Source organism: Ictidomys tridecemlineatus, chromosome 15, assembly GCF_052094955.1.
Source record: "Ictidomys tridecemlineatus isolate mIctTri1 chromosome 15, mIctTri1.hap1, whole genome shotgun sequence".
In the NCBI taxonomy this organism is placed as follows: Eukaryota; Metazoa; Chordata; class Mammalia; order Rodentia; family Sciuridae; genus Ictidomys; species Ictidomys tridecemlineatus.
The window spans coordinates 9967547-9983142 of record NC_135491.1 but is presented as its reverse complement, the minus strand read 5'-3'; the positions used below and the strand labels follow the sequence as shown (position 1 = coordinate 9983142).

General features: G+C 41.4%; 1 protein-coding gene and 1 pseudogene across 3 annotated transcripts; both read right to left on the bottom strand.

Annotated features, from left to right (window-relative positions):
• Window positions 1-6554: 6554 nt before the first annotated feature.
• Window positions 6555-8145, bottom strand: LOC101969242 (insulin growth factor-like family member 4). Of its 3 annotated transcripts, XM_040279397.2 has the most exons (5): window positions 7991-8145; window positions 7566-7628; window positions 7219-7478; window positions 6967-7032; window positions 6555-6657 (listed from the first exon to the last, which is right to left on the bottom strand). In XM_040279397.2, the coding sequence occupies exons 1-4, from the start codon at window positions 8007-8009 to the stop codon at window positions 7000-7002; spliced, it is 375 nt and encodes a 124-aa protein (XP_040135331.2). In that variant the 5' UTR covers window positions 8010-8145; the 3' UTR covers window positions 6555-6657; window positions 6967-6999. The 3 variants fall into 3 exon arrangements, with proteins under 3 accessions (XP_040135331.2, XP_040135330.2, XP_077889389.1); XM_040279396.2 differs by having other exon boundaries at window positions 6555-7032; window positions 7991-8143; XM_078033263.1 differs by lacking the exon at window positions 7566-7628 and having other exon boundaries at window positions 6555-7032; window positions 7991-8142.
• Window positions 8146-14668: 6523 nt separating this feature from the next.
• On the bottom strand, window positions 14669-14983 carry LOC101969516 (eukaryotic translation initiation factor 1 pseudogene; annotated as a pseudogene).
• Window positions 14984-15596: the final 613 nt, after the last annotated feature.

Sequence of the window (15596 nt, the reverse complement as noted above, 5' to 3'; positions counted from 1 at the left end):
TGAGGGGTGCTGCAGTTTGAATGCAATTTTCCTTCCAATAGCTCATGGGTTGAAAACTTGTTCCTCAGTGTAAGGTTGTTAAGAGGTGGTGGGACCTTTAAGAGTGGAGCCTAGAGGGAGGTCTCTAGATCACTGGGGTGTGCCTGTGGAAGGGGTTGATGTTGTTCTCATGGGATCCCAGCTGTGCTTTGGTTTCCTTAGGATGTGATCTCTCCTGTCACATGTGCTCCTGTCATTGTGATGCACCATGATAGCTTCACTAGAGGCAAGCAGATGCTCCAGAATTTTAAGCTAAATAAGGCTTTTTTCTTTATACATGATCATCCTCAGCCATCTTGCTATAGTAACATCAATATGACAACATATGAAGACAAGGGGAATTTGGAGTTACTTCTTGCGGGTAAGTGAATTTCTGCTGACCTTTGCTGATGTTTGGCTGGAGTAGATCCATTGTTATCCAAAAATTGCATATCTTGTTAGACTTCCCTTGTCCTTGTCTTTGGCAAGAGGGAGGACTTTTGTGCATGTTTTGTTGGAGTTCTTCCATTATTCTTTTTGTGTTGTTGACTTCTTCAGTTCTGAGTCTTGGACTTATGATGTAAAAGAAAGTCTTGGGAACCCACCAACACATTGTTCTTTAGACCTAAGGACTCCAGTCTGCTTTTTTCTCTCCACCATTCACAGTCTTATGTTTTTTTTTCTTTTTTTATTAGTTGCTCATGATAATACAATGATCTTGACATATCATTCATTTGATTCAAATGGGGTATGAATTCTCATTTTTCCACATGTACAGGTTGCAGGATCACATTGGTTATACAGACATGTATATACATTCAGCAATACTAGTGTCAGTTGTATTCTGCTGCCCTTTCTATCCCCCTCCCCTCCCCTCCCATCACCTCCCATCACCTCTCTCTACTCAATCTACTGTGACACATTGCTCTCTCTTTTTTTCCCTTCCCCCTCACAACATCATATGTGTATTCTGTATAACGATGAGGGTCTCCTTCCATCTTCCATGCAATTCCCCTCCCTCCCATTCCCTCCCACCTCTCTTCCCTATTTAGTGGTAGTCTTCTTCTCATGCTCTTCCTCCCTACCCTATTTTGAGTCACACCACCCTTATATCAGAGAAGACATTCGGCATTTGTTTTTTAGGGATTGGCTAACTTCACTTAGCATTCTGCTCTAATGCCATCATTTCCCTGCAAATGCCATGATCTTGTTATTTTTTAATGCTGAGTAATATTCCATTGTATATAAATGCCACATTTTTTTATCCATTCATCTATTGAAGGTCATCTAGGTTGGTTCCACAGTCTAGCTATTGTGAATTGTGCTGCTATGAACATTGATGTGGCTGTGTCCCTATAGTATTCTCTTCTTAGGTCTTTTGGGTATAGTCCAAGAAGGGGAATAGCTGGGTCAAATGGTGGTTCCATTCCCAGCTTTACAAGGAATCTCCATACTGCTTTCCAAATTGGCTGCACCAATTTGCAGTCGAACCAGAAATGTACAAGTGTACCTTTTTCCCCACATCCTCGCCAGCACTTGTTATTGTTTGACTTCATAACGGCTGCCATTCTTACTGGAGTGAGATGGTATCTTAGGGTGGTTTTACTTTGCATTTCTCTGACTGCTAGAGATGGTGAGCATTTTTTTGTGTGTTTGTTGATTGATTGTATATCCTCCTCTGAGAAGTGTCTGTTCAGATCCTTGGCCCATTTGTTGGTTGGGTTATTTTTTTTTTGTGGTTTAACTTTTTGAGTTCTTTGTATACTCTAGAGATTAGAGCTCTATCTGAAGTATGAGGGGTAAAAATTTGTCCCCAGGATGTAGGCTCTCTATTTACCTCACATATTATTTCTCTTGCTGAGAAAAAAACTTTTTAGTTTGAATACAACCTATTTGTTGATTCTTGATTTTAACTCTTGTGCTATAGGTGTCCTATTAAGGAATTTGGAGCCCAACCCCATGAGATGGAGATTAGTGCCAACTTTATCTTCTATTAGATGCAGAGTCTCTGGTCTGATTCCTAGTTCCTTGATCCATTTTGAGTTAACTTTTTGGTGAGAGAAAGGGATTTAGTTTCATTTTGTTGCATATGGATTTCCAGTTTTCCCAGCACCATTTGTTGAAGAAGATATCCTTTCTCCATTGCATGCTTTTAGCACCTTTGTCTAATATAAGGTAGTTGTAATTTTGTGAATTTGTCCTCAATTCTATACCATTGGTCTACCTGCCTGTACACCATGGTACCAGTACTATGCTGTTTTTGTTACTATTGCTCTGTAGTATAGTTTAAGATCTGATATCGCTATACCACCTGTTTCACTCTTCCTGCTTAGAATTGCTTTTGCTATTCTGGGTCTCTTATTTTTCTAGATGAATTTCATGATTGATTTATCTATTTCTGTGAGGAATGCCATTGGGATTTTGATTGGCATTGCATTAAACCTATAGAGTACTTTTGGTAATATGGCCATTTAATGATATTAATTCTGCCTATCCATGAGCAAGGTATATGTTTCCATCTTCTAAGGTCGTCTTCTATTTCTCTCTTTAGGGTTATGTAGTTTTCATTGTATAGATCTTTCACCTCTTTTGTTAGGTTGATTCCCAAGTATTTTATTTTATTTTTTTTAGGATATTGTGAATGGGGTGGTTGTTCTCATTTCCATTCCAGAGGATTTGTCACTGATATACAGGAATGCCTTTGATTTATGCATGTTGATTTTATATCCTGCCACTTTGCTGAATTCATTTACTAGCTCTAGAAGTTACTTGATAGACCCTTTTGGGTCTGCTAGGTATAGGATCATGTCATCCGCAAATAGTGCTAATTTAAGTTCTTCTTTCCCTATCTTTATGCCTTTAATTTATTTTGTCTGTCTAATTGCTCTGGATAGTGTTTCAAGAACTATGTTGAATAGAAATGGTGAGAGAGGGCATCCCTGTCTTGTTCCAGATTTTAGAGGGAATGCCTTCAATTTTTCTCCGTTTAGAATGATGCTGGCCTGAGGCTTAGCATAGATAGCTTTACAATGTTGAGGTAAGTTCCTATTATCCCTAGTTTTTCTAGTGTTTTGAACATAAATCGATGCTGTATTTTGTCGAATGCTTTTTCTGCATCTATCGAGATGATCATATGGTTCTTATCTTTAAGTCTATTGATGTGGCAAATTACATTTATTGATTTCTGGTGTATTGAACCAGCCTTGTATCCCAGGGATGAATTCTACTTGATCATGAAGCACAATCTTTTTTATATGTTTTTGTATCCGATTTGCCAGAATTTTATTGAGGATTTTTGCATCTATGTTCATTAGAGATATTGGTCTGCAGTTTTCTTTCTTTGAAGTCTTTTCTGGTTTAGGAATCAGGGTGATGTTGGCCTCGTAGAATGAATTTGGAAGTACTCCCTCTTTTTCTTTCCTGAAATAGCTTTGAAAGTATTGGTATTAGTTCTTCTTTAAAGGTTTTGTAAAACTCTGCTGTATACCCATCCGGTCCTGGGCTTTTCTTAGATGGTAATCTTTTGATGGTTTCTTCTATTTCCTCAATTGATATTGGTATGTTTAGGTTGTCTATATTCTCCTGACTTAATCTGGGCAGGTCATATGACTTAAGAAATTTATCAATGCCTTCACTATCTTCTATTTTACTGGAGTATAAGGTTTCAAAATAATTTCTAATTATCTTCTGTATTTCTGTAGTGTCTGTTGTGATATTGCCTTTTTCATCCCGTCTGCTAGTAATTTGAGTTCTCTCTCTTCTTCTCTTCGTTAGCATGGCTAAGGGTCGGTCGATCTTATTTATTTTTTCAAAGAACCAACTTTTAGTTTTTTCAATTGTATCTTTTATTTTGATTTCATTGATTTCAGCTCTGATTTTAATTATTTCTTGCCTTTTACTGCATTTGCTGTTGTTTTGCTCTTCTTTTTCTAAGGCTTTGAGATGAAGTGTGAGATCATTTATTTGTTTTTTTTTCTTTTTTTGAAGAATGAACTCTAAGCAATGAATTTTCCTTTTGGGACTGCTTTCATAATGTCCCATAGATTCTGATATGTTGTGTCTGTGTTTTCATTTATCTCTAAGAATTTTTTAATTTCCTCCTTGATGTCTTCTGTAACCCATTGTTCATTCAGTAACATATTGTTCATTCTCCAAGTGATGTAGGAGTTTTTCTTCCTTCTTTTATCGTTGATTTTCAGTTTCTTTCCATTATGATCAGGTAAGATGCATGGTATTAGCTCTAAGAGATAATCCCGGCTGGTGGCTTAGGGTTGCTCCTGGTCTCTAGCCCCCTGCTTCTCCTGCCTGCCAGGCCCCACTTACTGGGGCACTTCTCCACGGTTCTAGCTACACTCTGGGCATGCAGTTTCCTGGATGCCCTGCTCTCTTGAAAGACTGGGCGCTCTCTGGTATTCACCCAGTCCTCCCGGCTGTGGAGTGCGGGATTTGGAAACTGGCAGCCTATTCTGATTCCCTCTGATAGCCATGCCCCAGAGAGCTGGCAGAAAGGTTTCGGGTTTTTGCCCCTGGGGGGAGGGGGAGTTGGAGGTCAGGTGCTCCCTCAGCCTCCCTCAGCTCTGATATTCACGCCCTGGAGAGCTGGGGAGAGAGTCTGAGTTATCCCAGCTGTATGGAGGGGGGGACTGAGGGTCACAGCATCCGGCCATTCTGATCTCACTCACTGCTGGCGCAGCGGCAAAGGTCACGGGGTGCTACTTTCCTACGGCCACCATCTTCCCTTTCCCTCCTTATGTTTGTTTTATAATATTCAAGGCTTTTAGATTTACTTTCTGGGAAAAATAGGAAAAATGGTCTACTCTATTGCAGCATAAGTTCCCTTATTATGTGTTATGACTAATAAAATAATTAAGAGGGAAAAAACCCTCAATATTTTAGTATCTTCAAAAATTTAAATCAATACATAAAATTATGCATATTTATAGATTGCTGTGTAATATGTAAGTGCATGAACAATTGTATAATGTTAAAATCAGGGTAATCACATCTCTTTTTCATGATTTTTTTGGGGATTGAACTTGAGGGAACTCGGCCACTGAGCTACATCCTCAGCCCTATTTTGTATTTTATTTAGACAGGGCCTGGCTGAGTTGCCTAGTGCCTCAGGCTGGCTTTGAACTCGTCATCCTCCTGCCTCAGCCTTCTGAGCTGCTGGTATTACAGGTATGTGTCACCATGCCTGGCATTTTAGTTTTGTCAATTTTTTGAACTAAGGCCCCCACCCCATTTTTCAATAGGCCATGCAATTATGTGGAAAGCCCTGTACTCTACCTACCTTCCCCACACTTTGTAGCCAAATGGTCCCTAGAATTTAAAACCCCCTAATTTTGTAAGGAAGGACTTTTCTCTTCCTGGACCCAAGAGCTCTAGGTCCCCACTACTTTAGAGTGAGAACTCTGGAAAGTTGTACTTAGGATTGAACCCTTGTTTCCTGGCATGGGTGTGGGGAGGGCTAAAATTCTGCCCATCCTGGCCTTCTAGAACTTCCAACCCTATCAGGCTGCCGCATGCTATGCCATTGACTTGTTAGGGGAGACATTTGTTGCTCCCCAAAAGTATCTAATGAGTTGAGGCTTCCTGGAGGATTGAGTGTGATTGATTTGACAGGAGTTAGATGGGCTCTGCTACAGTTTGGGTATGATTTGTCCCCCCCCCCCAAAGCTCATGTACTGGAGGCTTGGTCTCTAGGGTAAAAGTATTGAGGATGGTAGAACTTTTAAGTAGAGTCTACTTGGAGATTATTAGGACATGGGGGAAATATTCTGGAAAAGGATAAATGCCTGTCTTGCAGGAGCATATCATGGGACGAGGCTGGCTACCCATGGAGTGGGTTGTTATGAACCCCATTCAGCTCTCTTGTTTTGCTCTCTTGCTTCCTTCCTCTACCCCAAAGTGATCTCTGTCTTCTGCACATACCACTAACCACTCTTGCACATGCTTCCTCCATAATATCATCCACCATGGTGAGCCAGAAAACCTCACCAAAAGTCAAGCAGATAGGGCTGCCTGATCATGGACTTTCAGCCTCCAAAACTGAGTTAAAATACTCTTTTCTTTATAGTGTATGGAGTCTCAGGTATTTTATTGTATCAGTTGCACAAAATGGACTAAGACAGATGACAAGGATGAGCAAAGGAGAAGGCTCCAGGGAACTTCTACTTTTAAAAAGATACGGGATTGATTTTCTGGGGGACCCTGAATTGAAGATGTAGGTATTTCACTAATCCCCTCTCTTAATTGAAATTTCCCAGATGAACCCTATATTTGCTTAATTAATAGGTAAGATTAGGTACTTTTATATGGCACCAGCAAGGTAGTATTTCCTGAAAAGAAAATAAAAGAATAACTACTTTGAAAAAATTAAGTTTTGTTACAAGAATTTGAAGCTTAATAAAACATCTATAAACAAATTTTTTTAAACACATGCTTTTTGTTTCCAGCTTATGAAAAACTTAAGACTGTAAGAAGTAATATAATTGTCTTGTTCTGTTTTCTATAACAAAATGCCAGAGATTGAGTAATGTAAAGGAAAGAAGTTTATTATGGTTCATGGTTCTGGAGTCTGGAAAGTCCAAAATTACACAGCAACATCTGGCGAGGGCCACATGCTACCTCAACTCCCTGTGGAAAGTGAAAGGGCAAGTGGGTACATTCACAATAGAAAGAGCATGAGGAACAGCCTTGCTTTATAACAACCCACTCTCAAGGTAAAGAATCTGGTGATGAGAACCCACTCCTACCAGGGGGTGCTAAGACATTCATGATGGCTCCATACTCCCTGATCTCAACCCTCCCAATTATTTTCAACCTTCCCCATCCCTAAGGTTCACTCCAGCATTGAAAAATTAAGATTCCATTACATGAAATTTTGGAGGACTCACTCAGACCATAGCAATAATTAAAAACCTCAGCATACAGATGACTAGATACCAGATTCCACTCCCCAGGATGGTCTAGATTAAGTCAGATCTGGCTGAGGGCGGTCGGGTGGTGTCCCTGCAGAAAGAAGAAGGGAGATAGCAGAGGGGCAGGGAGAGAGGGGGCATAGGGTAAATAACAGAGACAATTGAAGGAGAATCACATGGTTACTCACAGATGGGAGATGGAACCTAAAAAGAAGTAACAAACAAGCTCTGTCCCCTGCTGCCCCTCCCCCAGCCTGGGCTAGAATCACAGACTTACCTGGGCACAAATCCTGGAGACGGGGGAGGACCTGCAGTCAGGCTTCATGCCTGGGACCTTGAATGTCACAACTGCCTGATTCTGAGAGCCCAGGGACTCCAGGCAGCAGTGCTGGAAGCAGGGATAGAAGATGCAGTTGGGGACACACAGCTGGGTCGCATTCAGTGGCAGGATGGTGTCATTGTGACAGCACTGCTCCAAGGGGTTGTAGGGCTGGTCTCCACACCTTGGTGCTGGCTGGCACAGCCATGGGCCAGTATCTGGAAGAGTCAGAGTTGAGTGGGCTCAAAGGGCCACTGTAGGACATGCCCCATACCTCCCTAGTTGGCATTTCCTCCTCACTGTACCTGTTCTCACCTGTGACTCCTCTGCATTTAATGAGCCCAGGAGTTCAGCAATGAGAACAGCGGCTGAGAAGAAGGGGAATGAGAATGTGGGAAAGGAGCAGTCTGAGCATGATCATGGAGTGCAGGGTGATGTCATTGAGCTTTGGTTGCTGTTAGCCTCTCAGAGAGGATTTTGAGATGGACTGTGGGGGCAGATGCTGGGGTCAGGGCTGGCAGGTGAAGAAATGCAGGGAGGGCTCTGGGAAGAGTGAAGCTTCTGAAATTTGCAGGTGGGCAGAGAGGATGCAGTGCATCAGAGAAGACAGGGGGTGATCACCAAGTTGGAAGCTGAGAACAGAACAGGGAAGAAAGGATCAAGTTTGCGGTTCAGAGGTAAACAGGGATGCAATGACATTAGGGTTTACGTGGGGCTGGCATCTCCTTACCAAAAATCCTGGGCACCATGGCTCTGATTAGGTTACAGAGCTGTGGATGGCAGAGCAGCAGCAGGACTGGATAAACGACCGTGAGCTGTGGTTTATGTAGGAATTCTGTTCCACCCCTCCAGGCGGGCTTGGCAGCTTCTGTTACAACAGATGCTGCATTGATTCTGGAAAGGGTGTGGTAAAGAGAAGGCTAAGTGCCCAGAAAAGAAATCTGACAAAATCAATTAGCAAAATGCTCCCACATCGAAATAAATGCTATTTGGGGGGTTTTCAATGTTTTGATTCTGATAAATGCCTTTGTTTTGAACTTGCCTGAGGGAATAGTAGGAAGAAATTCTCCTGTTTTCCCTTATGAGGGTACAAATCAGCCACCTGTTTTCCGGCTTCCTGTACTCCTCATCTTGCAAGTTCTAAGCACTCTCTATGCTCTCAACTTAGCCCATCTCCTGACCTGAACTGTTTACAAATCTTGAGAGTTATTTTGTGGAAAATCATGGAACTTAAGAGTGATCCAAAAGAGCAGGGGCTTCAGAAACTGTGCTAATGACAATAAAAAGGAACCGTCCTAGGTTGGACCTCTGGTATTTCAAGACCATTAATGATTAGTGTGATGAGATAACAGTGTGGTATTGATGTGACCACCCTGGTTTTCACTGGCTGCCTCCCTGGGTCACAGTGACAAGACTGAGGTGGTGAAGCAGGGATAAAGCAGAAGCATTAGAGTGCTGTAGGAGGGCATCATTAGTGGAGAGACTCCTCCTCCTCTTTCTCCTTTAAATTGGTTGTGCAGTACTTCAGCATGAGTGGTCTGAGTACTGCTCTCCTCTCCTCATTCTGCAGAATGCAGGGAGTGTCAGTGTATCAGGTTCTCACTATCCCTTTTCCTAGCTCCTGTGCCCTAATAGGAGTCCCTTTTGTGAAGACTTCTCATCCCCGAGAAGAGCTGCTGGGGAAACAGACCAGTGAGAATTATGTTTCTTTGTTCCATCTTAGATATGTTGATGTGTCGTTCACTATTCTGAATGAGCAATCTAGAAATCCAAGGCCACATGCAAGAGAAATCCTTGGGTGAACAGAAATAACTGTGGAGGAAATTCATAAGGGTCATCACTAGAAAATCATCTGTATTAGTAAACTGTTTACATAGAAAATCATACCATGATACCTACTGTCAAGCAAGATGAAAAGTTGGAAAAATTTGGTCAGTAAAGAATCCCAGATAGCACTAAGCATGGAGACACATGTCAGTAATCCCAGCCACTTAGGAGGCTGAGGCAGGAGGATCACAAGTTCAAAGTCAGCCTCAGCAATTTAGTGAGGCCCTAAGCAACTCAGCAAAACCCTGTCTCAAAAAAAAAAAAAATTAAAAAGGGCTGGAGATGTGACTTAGTGGTTAAGCACCCCTGAGTTCAATATTTGGTATAAAACAAAAACAAACAAAATAACAACAACAAAAACCCCAGCAAGTCCCTTATTACATTTAATTTGTTATTTACATAGTGAAAACAAGGTGAAACATAGGTGTCAGTGCCTGATATCCCTTGCACAGACTGACACCGAACCAAAGTGACCACACAACTGCAGTGAGAATAATAGGACACTTTGATGCTGAATAAAGAATGCCATGCTGCAGATACAGAGCTCCACAGCCGACAGCTCTAACCTAAGATATGTTGTAGGAAACCTTGGGACTCATTATCACCCACTGGTGGGGTGGCAATCACACACTCCCTGTGACAGCCTCATTAGAAGAGATGAAAATTACAGAGACTTTATGAAAGCTACTATAAGCCTCCAGGCTCTGCTCTTCTGGGAGGATCAGAGAGTGCTCTGCCCAGGCCTGGATCAGCTGCAGATAATCCTTTCCTTTGTGGCCAGTGGAAACATGAAGACCACCAGGGGACAAGGGGAGCCATTTCCCTAACCCTACAGAAGCTCCTGGAGTGGATCACTGATAATAGGATGAATGTAAGATGCAAACTCAGCACCCAAAACTCAAGTATTTCTCTACATTAGATTAAACAACAGGAGACTGAACTTCAAAAACAGTTTCACTTACAAACCCCCAGGAAGTATTTAGCTCTGGGTCTAATAAAACATGCAGAGGATGTGTGTGTAGAGCTACCTGTGACTGATGCCAGAAGTCGAAGATGAACTGACTAAATGGAAACTTAGGCTTTGTGCTGAGTTTTCAAGACACAATAGAGACAGTTGAGTAGAGCTGCTGTATAGATCTCTCACAATTCCAATCAAGATCTCGGCAGAAATTTTGGTAAATATAGACTATCTGATTCTAAAATGTGTATGGAAAGTTGAAACAAACTAAGATAGGCAAAATAACAGTGGAAAAATACCTGAGGACTCACACTCCACAATTTTAAGAATTACTATAAAACCACCCTCATGAAGACAGTATGCTATTGCCAAAAGGGTGGAAGTGTAGATCAACAGAATGTAAGAATATAATGTGGGCTGCGTTGTAGCTCAGTGGTAGAGCACTTGCCTAGCATGGTGAGACACTGGGGTCAGTTCTCAGCATTGCATATAGATAACCAGTAATAATAATAATAATAATAATAATAATAATAATAATAATAATAATAATAAATATCCATTGAAAACCAAATTAAAAAAATTAAAGAATATAATGCAAATCAGAAATAGACCTACTCAGTTTTGACTATTTTACTTTTAATTTTGGTGCTTGGCTTTCAACTCGGGAGTGCTGAACACCAACCCATTCAATAACAAGATTTAGTGATTACAAACATACGTATTCCTAACATCATTATACCTACACATATAAATAAATGTTACTCAGTATAGAGGACCCAGTGTGTTAACAGACTCTGGAAAAGAAGTTAAAAGCTCTGTTTGCCAACAACATGATCCCATGTCTAGAAAACCCAAAACCCTTCAACCAGAAGACTTCAAGAGCTGACAAACAAATTCAGCAAAGGAACACAATACAAGTTCAACAGAAAAAATCGTAAGCTTTCATCTACTCCAAAAATGAATCTCCTGAGGAAAAAAATCAGGAAAACTACCCCATTCACACTAACTTTAAAAAAAAACAAGTTTGGAATAAATCTAACCAATGAGGAGAAAGACCTCCACAAAAAACATATAACAGTAAAGAAAGATATTGAAAAAGACCTTACAAGATGGAAGTTCTCCCATGTTCACGAATAGGCAGAATTAGTGTTCTAAATTAGATGTTATAAATATTGCTATCATCAGGAAGGGTCTTTGTCCCTAGGGGAGGGGGTTTCTAAGTTAGCTCCTGGCTATCAGTTTCCTGGCCTGGCAGCTTGGCAATGCTAACCACATGTGCTAAGGATGTGGTTTCACTAATGGCTGGCTAGAGCAGAGCATCCCACCCCGTTCCTATCAGGCCTGAATGAGTGTAGATTCTTCAAGCACTCTGAGCTGCTCATAGCTGCTAGCTGTAAACTGAAAGTTATTCCAACACATATTCATTTCAATGCCCATAAAAATACCAATAACATTCCTCACAGAACTAGGGTAACAATCCTAAAACTCATTTGGAAGAATAAAAGACTGAGAATAGTCAAAGCATTACTGAGCAAGAAGAGCCAAGCCAGGGGCATCACAGTACCTGATCTCAAATTCTACTACAGAGATAAAGTAACAAAAACAACATGAGTATTGGCATCAAATCAGACACCAAGACCAGTGGAATAGAATGGAAGATGCAACGGCAGACCCACATCAATACAGACATCTGACACTCAACAAAGTGCCAGAAACGTGATGGAGAAAAGAGAGCCTTTTAACAAAAGGTCTAGGAAAACTGGATATCCATATGTAGACAAAGGAACCCAGATTCCTATCTTTCACCCCACACAAAAGTCAACTCAAGGAGAATCCAAGACCTAGGAACTGGGCTAGAAGCATTGCAGTTGCTAAAAGAAAACATGGGCTCACACTCCAATGTACTGGCAGATGCACCAACTTCCTTACAAAGACTCCTAAAACTCAAGAAATAAAACCAAGAATCAATAAGTGGGATGGCATCAAATTAAAAAGCTTCTTCACAGCAAAGGAAACATCTAACCGTGTGAATAGAGCTCCTACAGAATGGGAGAGAATATTTTCCAGCTGCTACACTGACAGGGAACTAATATCCAGAATGTATAAAAAACTGAAATAATAACACCAAAAGAAAAAGCCACAATAAATAGGAAAATAAAATTAAACAGAAATAGCACAAAAGAAGAAATGCAAATGTCCAACAAGTACATTTTAAAAATCTCAACATCTGTAGAAATCAGGGAAATGTAAATCAAAAATACATCGAGGTTTCATCTCACTGCAGTCAGAATTGCAATCCAGAATACAAGTAATAACACATACTGGCAAGAATGTGGGGGAAAGTGTACACTCATATGTTCTTAGTGGAGCTGGAAATTAGCACATCATTTGGAAAGCTGTATGGAGATTCCTCAAAAGACTAGGAGTGGAACCACCATCTGCTCCAGCTATACCACTCCTTGGCATTTATCCATATGAACTCAAATCGGCGATTCTATAGTGAAACAGTCACTGCAATGTGTACAGCAGTGTTTAGGATACAGAACCAGCCCAGGTGCCTGTCAGCAGATGAATGCGTAAAGAAAATGTGCTCCATGTCCGCAGTGGAGTTTCGCTCAGCCATAGGAGTGGATTTATGGCATTGGCTGATAAATGGAGGAAACTGCAGAACTTTATGCTGAGTGAAAGGAGTCAGTTTTAGGAAAAGTCAGATATTTTCTCTCATTTGCAGAAACTAGAGCAAAGTAAGGGGGAAAAAACGGTATAACACCATGAAAGCAGAAGAGAGTTTAATGGAGCAGAGGAAGAGATTGAGAGAGAAGGGGATGGAAAAAGGGAGGAACCTCACAATGAAATCGCCCAAGTTGTGCTGTGTAAATATACCACAGCGCATTGATCTTTGTGTAACCTACAACGCTCCAATCAATAAACTGACAAGTGGACAGAAGGAGGAAGAGTAGAGTATAGGAAGGGAATGGGGCAGGGAGAAGGGAGGGTCCTGAGTAAGCACTGGGCCTGCAGTGGAGCAACCTGTGCTCCAGGCCCTGAGTGTGCAACACCCACCCCACTACTATGTCTGCTGTGACGCCTCAACAAAAATATGAAAGACTGACACAAAGAGCAATTCCAAATGGGGAATGTGTGAACTACCCTTGTTACTGGTGACTCAGTCCCTTCCCTCCCACTGAGCAGCTTCACACAACCAATCCACTGAAGGAAGCTGAAGTGAAATTCTCTCTGATTTGCCATGTTTGGACGTTCTTCAGTGTACGACTTGCTTATATAAAAATACTTGTTGCAAACACATAGAGTTGATAAGTCAGAACTGCCACCTGCCTAAAAACTGTAACACCGAAAGCTGTTAGGCAGGTCCAGGTGGTTTCTGTGTCATCTCTTCCCCTGATGGAAAGTCTCTGGGCTTGTTCTCACAGGTGGAGCTCTTCTCTCCCGTTCACCTCCCTGAGGCTTTACCCTGTAGAGGTACAAGGGGTGTGCCAGCCGGTGGTGCAGGTAAAAATAACAGTGTCACTGAGGCCCATTTAGATCACACAGTAAGTAGTCAGCACCTTTTGAAAATAGTGTAGTAAGAACAAATGGTTTCAGTGCAGGAGGAAAAGGAAATCTTCCTCCTCTCCTAGTGTTGGTGACACCCAGGCAGCTGTACTGATTCTGCTTTGAATGTTGACATCTGGGACAGTTCCTGTCTCCAGTGCTTTAGACCATGTGGCAACCCCTGATGGGCTTGTACATAATTTCTAAGACAATTTTGGTAACAATTCATAAGGAATATGCCTGGAGTTTCCAATTTTCCCAGTGTTTACAAATATATTTACTTTATTTGATACTTATAAATTATAGCATGGGGATGTGTTAGTATTTCATTGTACTGAATAGGAAACTGAAGCTCAGAGACGTTTAGTTACTTGATGAAAATCTCACAGCTTGAAAGTGATAGAGGTGATTCCCAAAACTATTCTTTAAAAGACTTAAATTTTTATTGTACTGATTAATAGGACTTACCTTGATTTTTCTTTATGTGGATACGTAATAAACTGACCCTTATTCTGCTACCTCCTCTAAGTCCCTCCCACCTACACCCTTTCCAGTCCTTAGTATTCCCTCTTCTATTTTCAGATTGACTTTTTCTTGGATTCAATTTTCTTTTTAGTTTCCACATATGAGGGAAAACATGTGATGGTTGTCTTTCTCGGTATGACTTCTTTCTCTTAACATGATGTCATACAGTTCCTTCTATTTTCCTGCAAATGACATGATTTTATTCTTCTTTGTGGCTGAATTATTTTAATCTATGGATATGCACTTCAATCTAGACAGACAGACAGACAGGCAGGTATAATTTTCCTTATCCAGTCATGTGTTGGTGGCCACCTAGATTGGTTTCCTCTCGTAGCTATCATGAATAGTGCTGCACTACATGGACACATAGGGTTTTTTTCTCTTTTCAGTTTATTGCATGAAGGAGTGACACTAGTTCAAGTTAAAAGCTGTCCCCAAATGGTTAAATTACAAACTGTGAGGTTTTTGAACTTGTGACAAGGGACAGAAGGGAAACTCTACTCATTGCAAGGAAATCCTCACTTAAGCTTCAGTGAGCCCAAGCACTTAAGACCCATGAGCCTCCGGCTGATGGTCCTGAGCCCGTCCAGTCTCTACCAGTCTCTGGCACATGTCCTTGTGCTGGTCGCCCTGGAGCTGACTTACTCCTCCGTGTTCTGGATGCTCCAGTACAGTTCCATGGCAGGCAAATGTCTTCTTAAATGCCTTCACTGCTTTCTTTTTTATCGTAATCATCTTCCTGCTGTTTCTCTATTGAATTCTTATATGGATATAATCCTCAGGGCCAGCAGGAAGCAGGTCATCACCCTTACTTGCATCAGCAAAGGGATGGAAAGAGTGGAAGTTCTGCACAGTGGACATACCATAGGATTCCTTTTCCTCAGGGCAATGGCTGTGGGAGAAGGCGGGGGCAGGTGGGGACAGAGCTTCCAAAGCGAGGGGGCTCCAGGGGGAGTCTGCTGAGTCCTGGGTGGCTCAGTGCCTGGGCAATAGGTATGTGTTTTGTAGCTGACTTTATTTTCTTTGGGGATAGAGCTTGGAGTGGGATAGCTGGATCCCACGGGAAGCCCTGCAAGGTAGAGCTTTTTGAGGAATCTTCATACTGTTTTTCATGGTGGCTGTAGTTTACATCCCCACAACAGTGTATAAGGGCTCCTTTTTCTCCACATCCTCGCTAGCACTTGTGATTTATTCATTTATTGTTAATGCCATTTGAACTGGGCTGTGATGGAATCTCAATGCAGTTTTGATTTGTGTTTTCTTAATGGCTAATGATATTGAGCATTTTTCATTTATTTATTGGGAATTTGTAGTTCTTATTTTGAGAGTTCTATATTTAGATAATGTTTTCATTTTAGACTTGATTATTGTTTTTGGTGTTGTTGTTGTTGACATTTTGAGTTTCATCTCTCATTTTTTGGTGGTGGGGATTGAACTCAGGGCTTCACACCTGCTAGGCAAATGCTCTACCACT